This window comes from Balaenoptera physalus, assembly GCF_965194825.1.
Source record: "Balaenoptera physalus genome assembly, chromosome: 1".
Taxonomy (NCBI): Eukaryota; Metazoa; Chordata; class Mammalia; order Artiodactyla; family Balaenopteridae; genus Balaenoptera; species Balaenoptera physalus.
The window spans coordinates 19543938-19557822 of record NC_138882.1 but is presented as its reverse complement, the minus strand read 5'-3'; the positions used below and the strand labels follow the sequence as shown (position 1 = coordinate 19557822).

Genomic DNA, 13885 nt, shown 5'->3' with positions numbered 1-13885 from the left:
CAGTAAAAGCAGGTCAAAGAGGGAAGTTGACAGTTATAAACACCTACATTAAGCAAAAAGACAGATCTCAAACTACCTAACTTTACACTTCAAGGAACTAGAAAGGAACAAACAAAGCTCAAAGTTAGGAGAAGGAAAGAGATAACAAAAATTGGAGCAGAAATAAATGAAACAGAGTATAGAAAAACAAATAGAAAAGATCAATAAAACTAAGTGGTGGTTTTTGAAAATATAAACAAAATTGACAAACCTTGAACTAGACTTACCAAGAAAGACAGAAAACTGAAATAAATAAAATTATGAGTGAAACAGGAGACATTACAACTGACACTGGAGAAATACAAAGAAAGGATCTAAGAGACTACTGTGAACAATTATATGCCAAGAAATTGAACAACCTAGGAAAAATGGATAAATTTGCAGGCATGTAAAACTCACCCAGACTGAAACATGAAAAAATAGAAAATCTGAACAGAACACTAACAAATAAAAAGACTGAATGAGTAATTTTAAATCTCCCAAAAAAGAAAAGCCCAGGACTTCATAGATGAATTCTACCAAATATTTACAGAAGAATGAATGCCAATCTTTTTCTAACTCTTCAGAAAAACTGAATACTCCCAAACCCATTTTATAAGGCCAACACTACCTTAATACCAAAGCCAACAAGGATACTACAAGAAAACCACTGGCCAAAATCCCTGATGAATATAGATGTAAAAGTTATTAACAAAATACTATCAAATCAAATTCAACAGCATATTAAAAGGATCGTACACCATGATAAAGTGGGATTCATCCCTGGGATGCAAGGATGGTTCCACATAAACAAATCATTAAGTTGACACACCACATTAGAAGATAAAAATCACATGTTCATCTCAACAGAAGCCGAAAAAGCATCTGACAAAATTCAACATATAAAAATTTAATTATAAACACTCTCAATATAGTGGGTACAGAAGGAACATACCTCAAAGATAATACATTAGGCCATATATGACAAGGCCACAGCTAACATCATACTGAATGGTGAAAGGCTGAAAGCTTTTCCTCTAAGATCAGGAATAATACAAGGGTGCCCACTCTCACCATTCCTATTCAATATAGTATTAGAGGTCCTAGCCAGAACAAATAGAAAAGGAAAAAAAAAAAAAAAAGATACCCAACCAAAAAGTAAGCAGTAAATTGTCTTTGTTTGCAGATGATGTGACGTTATATACAGAAAATCCTAGACTTGACAAAAAAACTGTTAGAATAAACAAGTTCATTAAAGTTTCAGGATACAAAATCAACATACAAAAATCAGACATGCTCCTATACGCTAACAATAAACTATCTGAAAAAGAAAATTTAAAAACCCTCTATGTACAATAGTACCATAAACAACAAAACATTTAGAAATAAATTTAACCAAGGAGCTAAAAGATCTGTACACAGAAAACCATGAAGACATGGATGAAAGAAATCGAAGATGACACAAATAAATGGAAAGATATCCCACATTCATGGATCAGAAAAATTAATACAGGCATACCTCATTTTATCGTGCTTCATCTTACTGCAACTCAGGGATATTGCATTTTTTACAAATTGAAGGTTTGTGGCAACCCTGCCTTGTCAGATATTGGTTACCATTCCTTTAGCAATAAAGTATTTTTAAATTAAGGTATGTGCATTTTTTGACAGATAATACTATTGCACACTTAATAGACTACAATGTAGTGTAAACAGCTTTTATATGCACTGGAAAACCAAAACATTCATGAGACTAGCCTCGACCCAATATTTGCTTTATTGCAGTGGAATGGAACTGAACCTGAAATATCTTCCAAGGTATGTCTGTACTGTTAAAATGCCCACACACCCAAAGCCATTAAAGATTCAGTGCAACCCATGTCAAAATTCCAATGACATTTTTCCCAGAAACAGAAAAAAAAAAAATCCTGAAATTCATAATGAACCACAAAAGAGCCCAAATAGCCAATGCAAATTAGAGAAAACAAAGCTGGAGACAACACATTTCCTGATATTACAAAGCTACTGTAATCAAAACACTATAGTATTAGCAGAACAACAGACACAGAGACCAATGTAAAAGAATCAAGAGCCCAAAAATAACCCTTGTATATAAAGTCAACTAATATGTGACAAGAAAGCCAAGAATTCTCACTCAATGGGGAAAGAATAGTCTCTTCAATAAATGGTAATGGGGGGCTTCCCTGGTGGCGCAGTGGTTAAGAATCCGCCTGCCAATGCAGGGGACACGGGTTCGAGCCCTGGTCCGGGAAGATCCCACATGCCGCGGAGCAACTAAGCCCGTGTGCCACAACTACTGAGCCCGCGCACCGCAACTACTGAAGCCTGTGCACCTAGAGCCTGTGCTCCACAGCAAGAGAAGCCACCACAATGAGAAGCCCGCTTGCCGCAACTAGAGAAAGCCTGTGTGCATCAATGAAGACCCAACACACCCAAAAATAAAATAAATAAATAAATTTTTAAAAAAATAAATAAATGGTAATGGGAAAGCCATATATTTTCATGCAAAAACTTGAAAGTAGACCCCCTATCTTACACCACTTACCAAAATTAACCTGAAATGGATTAAGGACTTAAAGTTAAGACCTGAAATTGCAAAGCTACTAGAAGAAAAATATAGGGGAAAAACCCCATGACTTTGGTCTTGACAATGATTTTTGTTGCACAAGTAATGAAAGCAGAAACCAAAAAGTGGGACTATATCAAACTAAAAACCCTCTTCACAGCAAAAGAAGCAATGAACAAAATGAAAAGGTAACTTACAGAATGGGAAAAAATATTTTCAAACCATTTTTCTGATAAGGGGTTAATAACCAAAACATTAAGATACTTACCGTATGAATATATACTCAATATAAGGATATGTAAAACTCAACAGCAAAAAAAGCAAATAATCCAATAAAAAAATGGACAAAAGACCTGAGCAGACATTTTCCCAAAGAAGACATAAAAATGGTCAACAAGTACATGAAAAGGTACACAACATCACCAATCACCAGGGAAATACAAATCAAAACCACAATGAGATATCACCTCACAACTGTCAGAATGGCTGTCCTCCAAAAGACAAGAGATAATAAGTGTTGACAAGGATGTGGAGAAAAGGGAATCCTTGTGCACTACTGATGGGAATGTAATTTGGTGCAGCCACTATGGAAAACAGCATGGAGGTTCCTCAAAAAATTAAAATAGAACTACCATATGATCCATCAATTCCACTTCTGGGTATTTATCTGAAGGAAATGAAAACACTTGGATATATATGTGCACCCCCATGTTCACTGCCCCATTATTTACAACAGCCAAGACAGGGAAACAACCTAAGTACACTAATGGATGAATGAATATGGAAAATGTGGTCTATATATACAGTGGAATATTATTTAGCCATAAAAAAGAAGAAAATCCTGCCATTTGCAACAACATAGATGGAACTTGAGGGCGTTATGCTAAATAAAGTAAGTCAGACAGAGAAAGGCAGATACCCTATCATCTAACTTATATGTGGAATATAAAAAAAAAATCAAACTCCTAGAAAGATTCTAACTTTGATGAAATCAAATTTATCCATTTTTCCTCATATATCATGGATTTTTTTAAAATCAGAGAACAGATTGGTGGTTGCCATAGGTGGGGGCTGGGGGGGTTGGAGATATGGGTGACAATGGTCAGAAGGTACAAACTCCAAATTATAATACTTACCAGCTCTGTGGATGTAAGGTACAGCATGGTGACTATAGTAACAACAATGTAGTATATATTTTAAAGTTGCTAAGAGGGTAGATCTTAAAAGTTTTCACCATAAGAAAATAAAAATTTGGAACTATGTGACACAATGGATATTAATTAAACTTACTGTGGTAATCATTTCACTATATATATATATTTCAAATCATTATGTCATATACCTTAATTAATACAATGTTACATGTCAATTATATCTCAATAAAACTGGGGGTAATTTTTTTAAATTAGTTCTCACAAAAAATTTGCATACTGCTTGCTGTTTACTACCTACCCACACAACTGACCTGGTACCTGCTAATACTCCCAAAATTCAAAGTCAAAAAAATTATTCTAAATTTTAATGTAAAGGCAAAGAAGCCAAAATAGCTAAAGCAATTTTGAAAAACAAAAAAAATGGGAAGAATCAGACTACCAAATTTCAAAACTTACTCTATAGCCATAGTAATCAAAACTGTGGTATTTGTGGAAAAAGAGACATACAGAACAAAAAAACCAAACAGAATATCCAGAAATAGGCCCACACAAGTTTGCCCAACTGATTTTTGACATTGGTACAAAAGCAATTCATTAGGAAAAAGATAATAATGGTGCTAGAGCAAGTAAACATCCATATGAGAAAAAATAAACCTCAATCTAAGCCTCACACCTTATATAAACTCAAGACAGATCATGGGGTTTAAATGTAAAGTGTAAAACTTTTAGAAAAAAAAAATCTTCAGGACCTCAGGTTAGACAAAGAGTTCCTAGACATGACACTAAAGGCATGATTCATGAAAGGAAAAACTGATAAATTAGACTTCATAAAAATGTAAACTTTCAATTTGCAACATACTCTGTTAAGAGGATGAAAACACAAGCTACAGACTGGGAGAAATAGTTGCAAACCGCGTATCCTGGCAAAGATTTAGTACCTAGAATATATAAAAAACTCTCAAAATAGTAAAAATTTAAACAATCTAATTAGAAAATGGCCAAAAGACATAAAGAGACATTTCACCAAAGAGGGTCAACAGATGGCACATAAAGAGATGAAAGTGTTTAATATCATTAGCCATTAAGGAAATGCAAATTTAAAACCACAATGGGATACACAGCTATCAGAATGGCTAGAATAAAAAAGTGACACCACCAAATGCTGCTGACATGCAGAGAAACAAGATCATTCGTACATTACTGGTAGGAATGTAAAATGCTAAAAGCCACCACTGAAACCAGTTTGGTATTTTCTTAAAAAACTAAACATGCAACTACCATATGACCCAGCAAGTGCAGTCCTGGGCATTTATCCCACAGAAACGAAAACTTACATTCAGACAAAAACCTGTATGTGAATGTTTAGAGTAGCTTTATTCCTAATAATAAAAAAACTGGCAACAAGCCAGGTGTCAACAGGTGAATGGTGAAACAACCTGTGGTACATCACACCAAGGGATACCACTCAGCAATAAAACAGACTATTATTGATATGCTCAGTAACCTGGATGAGTCTCAGGGAAATTATGCTGAGTGAAAAAAGTCAATCCCCAAAACTGTATGATTAAATTTACACAGCATTCTAGAAATGACAAAAATACAGAAGTAGAGAACAGATTAGTAGTTAGAACAGCTAAAGGAAGTGGTGGGAAAAGAGGGAAATGAATATAGCTATAAAAGAGCATCATGAGGGATTCCTGATGGAAATGTTTGGTATCTTGATTGTATCAATGTCAACATCGTGGTTGTGATATGGTACTACAGTTTTGCAATATGTTACCATTGGGGGAAACTGGGTAAAATGTACAAGGAGTCCTCTCTATTTTTTCTTACAAATGCACTTGAATCTACAATTACTTCAAATATAAACTTTAATTAAGACAAAATTTGAATGATATTGTCTTTGAATAGCATGTACTTAAAAAACAATAAAACAAAAAAAAAGCAAGCACTTCAGTTTTGTCCATGAAAAGAAATAAATGCCCTTTTTACCATCTGATGTAATATGTCTAATAATTTGAAAATGAGCTATCAAGCAGCATAATTTGGCCTCTGCGGAAGCAAACAAACTTAATACTGAGGAATGTGCAATATGTGTAACACATCTCAAATGTTTCAGAAGTTTTCAATACAATTAACTGTTCTAATACAATGTATAATACATGTTACAATTCTGCTCTAATAGCAATACTGACTTGTTTAGTGACCAGATATGTGGTTTTGAAAATACAGACAGATGTCAAAGGTCGTGCCCTCTCCAAATTTTCCATTAAAGTATACATAAATATAAAGGACTGAAAAAAATAGTGAATAAATTTTGGTACATTCTCTGAACGGAATGCTACTAACCAATTAAAGATAATTAAAAAGGAATCAATTATTGACATCTATAACAGCATGTAGGAGTATCAAAAAATACTATATGAGTTAAAGAAGCCAGACACAGAAGAATATATGTTATGATTCAACCTACCTGAAATTTTACAGTGGGCAAAAAAATTAAAGCAATAGAAACCAAAACAGTGATGAGGGCAGAAACTCCTCATTCTATGAGGCCAGCATTACCCTGATACCAAAACCACACAAGGACACTATTAAAAAAAGAAAATTACAGGCCAATATTACTAATGAACACAGAAGCAAAAATCCTCAACAAAATGTTAGCAAAGTAAATTCAATAATTCATTAAAAGGATCATACACCATGATCAAGTAGGATTTATTCCAAGGATGCAAGGATAATTCAATATCTGCAAATCAATCAATGTGATACACCACATTAACAAAACAAAGAATAAAAATCATATGATCATTTCACAAGATGCAGAAGAAGTGTTTGCCAAAATCCATTTATGATAAAACTCTCAACAAACTGAGTATAGAGAGAACATAACCTGAAATAATAAAGACCATATTTGACAAACCCACAGCTAACATCATACTCAGTGGTGAAAAGCTAAAAGCTTTTTTCTTCTGAGATCAGGAACAAGACAAGGGTGTCCACTCTTACCACTTTTATTTCAACATAGTATTAGAAGTCCTAGCCACAGCAATCAGACAAGAAAAAGAAATAAAAGGAATCTAAATCAGAAAGGAAGAAGTAAAACTGTCACTGTTTGCAGATGACATAATACTACATATAGAAAATCCTAAAGATGTCACAAAAAACTATTGGAACTATCAACAAGTTCAGTAAAGTTGCAGAATACAAAAATAATATACAGAAATCTTTTGCATTTCTTTACACAAACAACAAACTATCAGAAATAGAAATTAAGAAAACAATCTCATCTACAATTGCATTAAAAAGAATAAAATACCTAGGAATAAATCTAAGGTAAAAGGCCTGTGCTCCAAAAGCTATGACACTGATGAAAGAAACTGAAGATGACACAAACAAATGCAAACAAATGGAAAGATATATTCTGCTCATGGATTGGAAGAATATTGTTAAAGTGACCATACTACCCAAGACAATCTACAGATTCAACGCAATCCCTATCAAGATACCAACAACATTTTTCACAGAACTAGAACAAATAATTCTACAATTTATATGGAAACACAAAAAACCCTGAACAGCCAAAACAATCTTGATAAGGAAGAACAAAGCTGGAGGTATCATGCACTCTGACTTCAAACTACACTACAAAGCCACAGTCATCAAAACAGTATGATACTGGAACAAAAAACAGACACATTGATCAATGTAACAGAATAGACAGCCCAGAAATAAACCCCACATTTATATGGCCAATGAATCTATGACAAAGGAGGCGAAAATGTACAATGGGAAAAAGACACTCTCTTCAATAAATGATGCTGGGAAAACTGCATAGCTACATGGAAAAGAATGAAACTGGACCACTTTCATATACCATATACAGAGATAAACTCAAAATGGATTAAAGACTTGAATTTAAGACCTGAAACCTTAAAACTCCTAGACAAAAACATAAGCAGTAAACTCTCTGACATGGGTCTTAGCAATATTTTTTTGGATCTGTCTCCTCAGGCAAGGGCAACAAAAGCAAAAATAAATGGGATTACATCAAACTAAAAAGCTTTTTGCACAGTGAAGGAAACTATCTAGAAAACTAAAAGGCAATCTAGGGAATGGGAGAAGATTTTCAAATGATATGTCCGATAAGGAGTTAATATCCAAAATCTATAAAGAACTCATACAACTCAACAGCAAAAAAAGAAAGAAAACACACACACACACACACACACACACACACACACACAGAAAACTCAATTAAAAAATGGGCAGAGGACCTGAACAGACGTTTTTCCAAAGAAGATATACAGATGGCCAACAGGCACATGAAAAGATACTCAGTATCACTAATCATCAGGGAAATGCAAGTCAAAAGCACACTGAGATATCACCTCACACCTGTAAGAATGCCTATTACCAAAGAGACAACAAATAACAAGGACATAGAGAAAAGGGAACCCTTGTCCACTGTTGGTAGGAATGTAAATTGATACAACCATTATGGAAGACAGTATGAAAATTCCTCAAAAATTAAAATCAGAACTATCAATACCATACTATTTAGCAATTCCACTTCTGGGTATTTATCTGAAGAAGACAGACACTAATTTGAAAAGATACACACAATTCCATGTTCATAGCAGCATTATTTACAATAGCAACCTAAGATATGGAAGCAAACTAAGTGTCTATCAATAGATGCATAGAAAAAGGGTATGTGGCGTATATATAAAATGGAATATTACTCAGCCATAAAAAAAACAATAAAATCTTGCTACTTGGGACAACATGAATGGACCTAGAAATAAGTGAAATAAGTTAGACAGAGAAAGACAAATATCGTATGATTTCACTTATATGTGGAATCAGATAAAACAAAACAAATATAAAAAAAGAAAAACAGACTCATAGATACAGAGAACAAACTGGTGGTTGCCAGAGGGAAAGGGGGTAGGGAGATGTTGAAAAAGGTGAAAGGAAAGGTGAAAGGGATTAAGAAGTCCAATTTACACTTATAAAATAAATAAGCCACAGGGATGTAATGTACAGTATAGGGAATATAGTAATATTGTAATAAATTGTATTATGATAGTAACCCGACCTACTATGGTGATCATTTTGTACTGTATAAAAATATTGAATCACTATGTTGTACACCTGAAACTAATTAATATTGTAAATCAATTATACTTCAAAAAATGTGTGTATATATATATACACACACACACACACACACACACATATATATATATATCTTCTATATCTTGCACTGGGAGGTTAACAGATGTATACAGCTGTCATAACTCATCAAACTGAATAATTTAAGATTGGTGCATGTTACCACAGGTTATTCTGGAAAAAAACTTTTTGAGAACAACGAAATTATACATTCGTCCAGTACTATACAAAGGTGCCAGTCTATTTCAAGAGAAAGAGCTTTACATCAAAATGCAAGTCAACTCACTGCTTCCTTCATCAAGAAAGTCTTGCTACAAAAATAGTCACTAAACTGTGTGCTTAGTAACCAAGTTGATTTACATTCTGGTTGAAGCTCTCTATTTCAACACAGGCAGGCCTGTAACATACAATTTGATATCAACAGCCACTCAGCTAGGCTAGCAGCCTGTGGGAGAAGGGAGAAGGAAGAAAGAAGAAATGGGGCTTAGAGCAAGCTTAAACTTGAAAATACCTTCCATTCCTTTCAAATTCAAAGGAATTTTGTATTCCATTTCATATCATGTGTTACGGTCTGAATGTCTGTGTGTCCCCCAAACCCCTCCTTTCATGTTAGAGCCATAACCCTCAATGTATTGGGAAATGAAATTTTGGGGGTAATTAGGGTTAGATGATGTCATGAGAGTGGGGCTCTAATGATGGAAACAGTGCCCTTATAAGAAAAGCGTTCTTCCCCCTCCCCCTCTTCCCTCCACCACCCCCTACCCCCATGTGAGGACACAGTGAGAAGGTAGCTTTCTGTAAGCAAGGAAGAGAGCCAAGATCAGCTGGCACCTTAATCTTGGACTTCCCAGCCTCCAGAACTGTAAGAAGTAAATGTATGTTTGTTAGGCCACTCAGTCTAAGGTATTTTGTTATAGCAGCCCAAGCAGATTAATATGTCTCTTAACATAAAATGGTTTTGAATGACTGGTTAAGTATCTTTTTTCTCCCAAACTACAAATAAAATTGATATTATGGTAAGATATACCACACTTACCCTCGTTTTAAAAATACCACCCAAGACTGGGGTATCATAACACCTTAAATGGATCAATCACGTACCTGCCTATTTTATTTTATTTTATCTTATTTTATTTTTTAATTTTATTTATTTATTTTTTAAATTTTCTTTTTAAATTTTATTTATTTTATTTTATTCTATTCTATTCTATTTATTTATTTCTGGCCTTGCGATGCGGCTTGCGGGATCTTAGATCCCCTACCAGGGACTGAACTCAGGACCCCGGCAGTGAGAGCCCCGAGTCCTAACCACTGGACCACCAGGGAATTCCCGTGCCTCTTATTTTAAATAGAAAAACAAGGTTTAATTTATGAAAGTGCTCAAACATATCCATTGTAAATATTGGATAATACCCATAACGCAAGAACAGAAGGAAAAAATTACACGCCATTTTGTCTACAAATGGGGGCATTTCAAGGAGTCTTACAAGGCTCATGCAAGTAACTGAGTAAGTTGAATAAAAGGGAAAAAAAATTCTGACTGGATGCTAGAAATTGAGATTTAGATACTCTTCTAGACTCAAAAGGAACACTGATGTCAAGCAACAAAATCTTTGCTTTGCAAAAGGCATGCATGTGTAATTACTGCTCTACTTGGCAAAAAAATCTCTTGGGGTTCTGTAGGGGGTGGGGGGAATGCCAAATGAATTTAAAAACTCAAGGAGAGTACTAATATAAAATGATTTAACTCATGTAGGTGAGAAATAAGAATCAGTAAAGAAAGGTGAGCTGATAAATAGCCTGTAATAAAAACAACTGTTTCCTGGAAAGCAGACTATTACCTCAGCATAACCATGAAGCAAACTATAATCATTCTTACTCTTCATGGTAGAAAGCAGAGAAAGCCTACAGGATACTCAGGGAAGTCAAGTGAGTTCTCTTAGAGGAGAATCTAAATTTCTCGCTCAATTCATTTACTACTTAAAATGCACCTAGCAGCCACCCCTCAAAAACAAAACAAAATGCAACCCTGAACTGTATATGGTGATGATCTATCAATCTACATATCCAGTATGGACCTCTCACCTCCAACTGCCTATTTAGTATCTCCACCTGCATGTCTAATCTTGTCTCAAAGGAAACATGCCCAAGTCTGAACTGACTTCTTCCCCCAAACTGATCTTCCCAGTCTTCTCCATCTCAGGTAAGAGCCCTTCTGACTTCCTAAGTGCTCAAGATGCTTCTTGGAGGCATCCTTGACTCTTCTCTTTTTCTCACCCCACACATCTAATCCATCAGCAAATCCTGTCAGCTCTACCTCCAAACTGTACCCAGAATCTGACTATTTCTCACACCACTTTCATGGCTTCAACCCTGGTCAAAATGGCCATCATCTCTCTCCTGAATTATGCAGTAGTCCCCTTCTTAGTCTCCCTATTTCCAAACTCCCTCTACCTCTACAGTCTATTGCTCACATAGCAGCCAAGAATGACCTTATCACCTGTCAAAGGCTCCACTTCCAAATACTACATTAGGGATTAGGTTTCAACGTGTGATTTGCAGGGGGTGGGAGCCAGGACGACACACAGACAAATATTCAGTCTATAGCAACTACCTAACATATTAAATATTTTACTTATTTATCTTATTATGCCTTCCTGTTTAGAGCACAAGCTCCATAAAGCCAGGACTTATCCTTATTTTGTTCACTGCTATTCCCAGAGTCTAGACAATACCTGGCACATAATAGACGCTCACCAATGATTTACTGAATAAAATGATACTTACTAACGTAAAATAAGCTCAAGGCAAATACGAGTGATGTTATTTTTCACACAGTACTGAAACTGTTTATTGCTACTTTCTATTAAGACATTTTGGTTTAAGTATGCCAGTGCAAATTTACGTAACTGTCATAAAACTAGAATATACTCTTTTGCAAAGTGTATTTAAATAAAGGTGTTCCCTCAAGTCTTGTAACCTAAATTATAATTACCTTATTTAAAGCATGTCCAACATGAGGGTCACCATTTGCATAAGGAGGTCCATCGTGAAGACAAAACTCTGTCTTCACTTTTCTTTCTCTTTGCCATGAATAAAGTTCCAAAAATTCACATTTCTGTTTAAAAAGAACAATAATGTCTGAACATCATGTAAATACATACTCCTGAATCTTACCATAAATTACAACCAACACCTGCTTATTTCCTATCCCATTCTAATGTATTCAACTCTAAAACACAAATGGTGAGGTTTCTAAAATGCACATCTGATATTCATCTTTTAATACTTTTGACTAGCTTCTCCGTAGACTTCAGTTTAAAGTCTAAGTGCTTTATAAACGTATACAGGACCCTACAAAGGTTTAGTACCACTAAATTCTTGGGCAGTCTCTCAGCACTCCCCACCCTCCACTCCATGCTGAAGGACCTGTAGGTCCCCCATCACACCCACCCACACACACACACACACACACAGACACACACACACAGACACATGCACTCACATCTTATTCCTGCTATCCTTTGGCCTCAACACTCGCTACTCTCTTAATTTGGAATAACACTGATTGTAATCCCACTCTCCTTCCCCCACTTGCTGTGTGACCTTGGCCAAGTCACTTTGCCTTTGTAGGCCTATTCCCTCATTTGAAAAAAATGTTAATAATATCCAACTCACCGAGCTGGTGTGAAGATTATATGAGAAAATATCTGCAACTGTCACAGTTCCAGAAATATAGAAGGTACTGGATAAAACACTTTAAAAAATTAGATGGCCAAAACAGGTTTGTGAGTCTAGAACTCTTGAGAACTGTCATAAGAATATTTAAGCTAAGCGTATTTACTAAGACAATATATCCAAAATATCAGGGATTTTAAAGACTCTAAAATTACACAAACTAACAAGTGAATCTCTGCCCTTAGAAAATTCAGTCTAATACAGGAGACAGAGGCACAGTTTAGGAAGCGAACTCTGAGGAAATAACCACAGCTACCTGACCCTTCAGACAAGCCGTAATTCCAACCAGGGACCTATTGATACCACAAAAGTAAGCTTCAACTTCTCATAATCGAATTTTTATTTATATGTGTACATGTTAATTCACTTCTTAAAAGCCACTGGAAAAGCGTCCAAATTCGACTGGTTCTGTCTAAGCTAAAACTGGGACTTCTATTCCATCCGTGCTATCTGAGCACCGCTGGTTCCCCCTTAGCATTCCGCTCTGGAACCAGCCACGTCTAAGGGACTTGCCTAGAGGTTTCTGCACTTCTGTTTTCACCCAATACAACCTGTGGGAAGCGCATGATTTCCACTGACCGGGTCGCAACACCCCCGGCCCAAAAGGGCCTGGAGCCTGCGGCCGGGTCCCGCCCCACTCGGGGTGTGAGTGGCCCAGGCGTGGCTCCGGGAAGGGCCCGTGTCCCCCCTCCCGAGGCCCCCCTCCCGGCCCGCGCCGCGCACAGGCCGGCCCGTACCTGCTGGACCTCCAGCTCCGTGTCGGGCTGCTGGCGGCCCAGCAGCTTCATGGGGAAGCTGGTCTGCGGCAGCAACACCGTGTCCCGATAGCTGCCATTACTCGAATTCTGCAGCTGGTTACTGGCCCCGGTGACTGACCGCACCAAAAGCCTCCTCGTCGCCCCTCGCCAGCCAGGCCGACGAGGAAGGTGGGGCGGCACCCACAAATTCCGGGCCACGGCCAGGGCCGCTACCCCCGGCCCGCTAGGGCGCAGCCCCCAACGCATGGCGAGCCAAGCCAACCCCAGGCTCCGGACAGGCGCCGGAGCCTAGGTTCCAGCCGGTCTCTGGGGAAGAGGGAAGCCAGAGGACCTGCGCGAGCCTTGCGGGAGTGCGCAAGCGCGGGGCGGGGAAGGGGGCGAGGAAGTGGGCGGGGAAGGGGCGGGGAAGGGGCGGGGAAGGGGCGTGGAGGCGCAGGGGGCGGGGTCACGTA

The 13885-nt window shown here is 37.1% G+C and overlaps 1 protein-coding gene and 1 long non-coding RNA gene across 2 annotated transcripts in view; both read right to left on the bottom strand.

Moving 5' to 3' along the window:
• The window catches only part of IARS2 (isoleucyl-tRNA synthetase 2, mitochondrial), a 74263-nt gene extending 60501 nt beyond the window's left edge, over positions 1 to 13762 (bottom strand). The window contains exons 1-2 of the mRNA XM_082426311.1: positions 13413 to 13762; positions 11933 to 12055 (exon numbers count right to left, since the gene is read on the bottom strand). Coding sequence (XP_082282437.1) covers positions 11933 to 12055; positions 13413 to 13679 — 390 coding nt within the window. The 5' untranslated portion in view covers positions 13680 to 13762. The remainder of the gene's footprint in view (positions 1 to 11932; positions 12056 to 13412) is intronic.
• The window catches only part of LOC309644669, a 546086-nt gene that overhangs the window by 256624 nt on the left and 275577 nt on the right, over positions 1 to 13885 (bottom strand). The window lies entirely within an intron of this gene.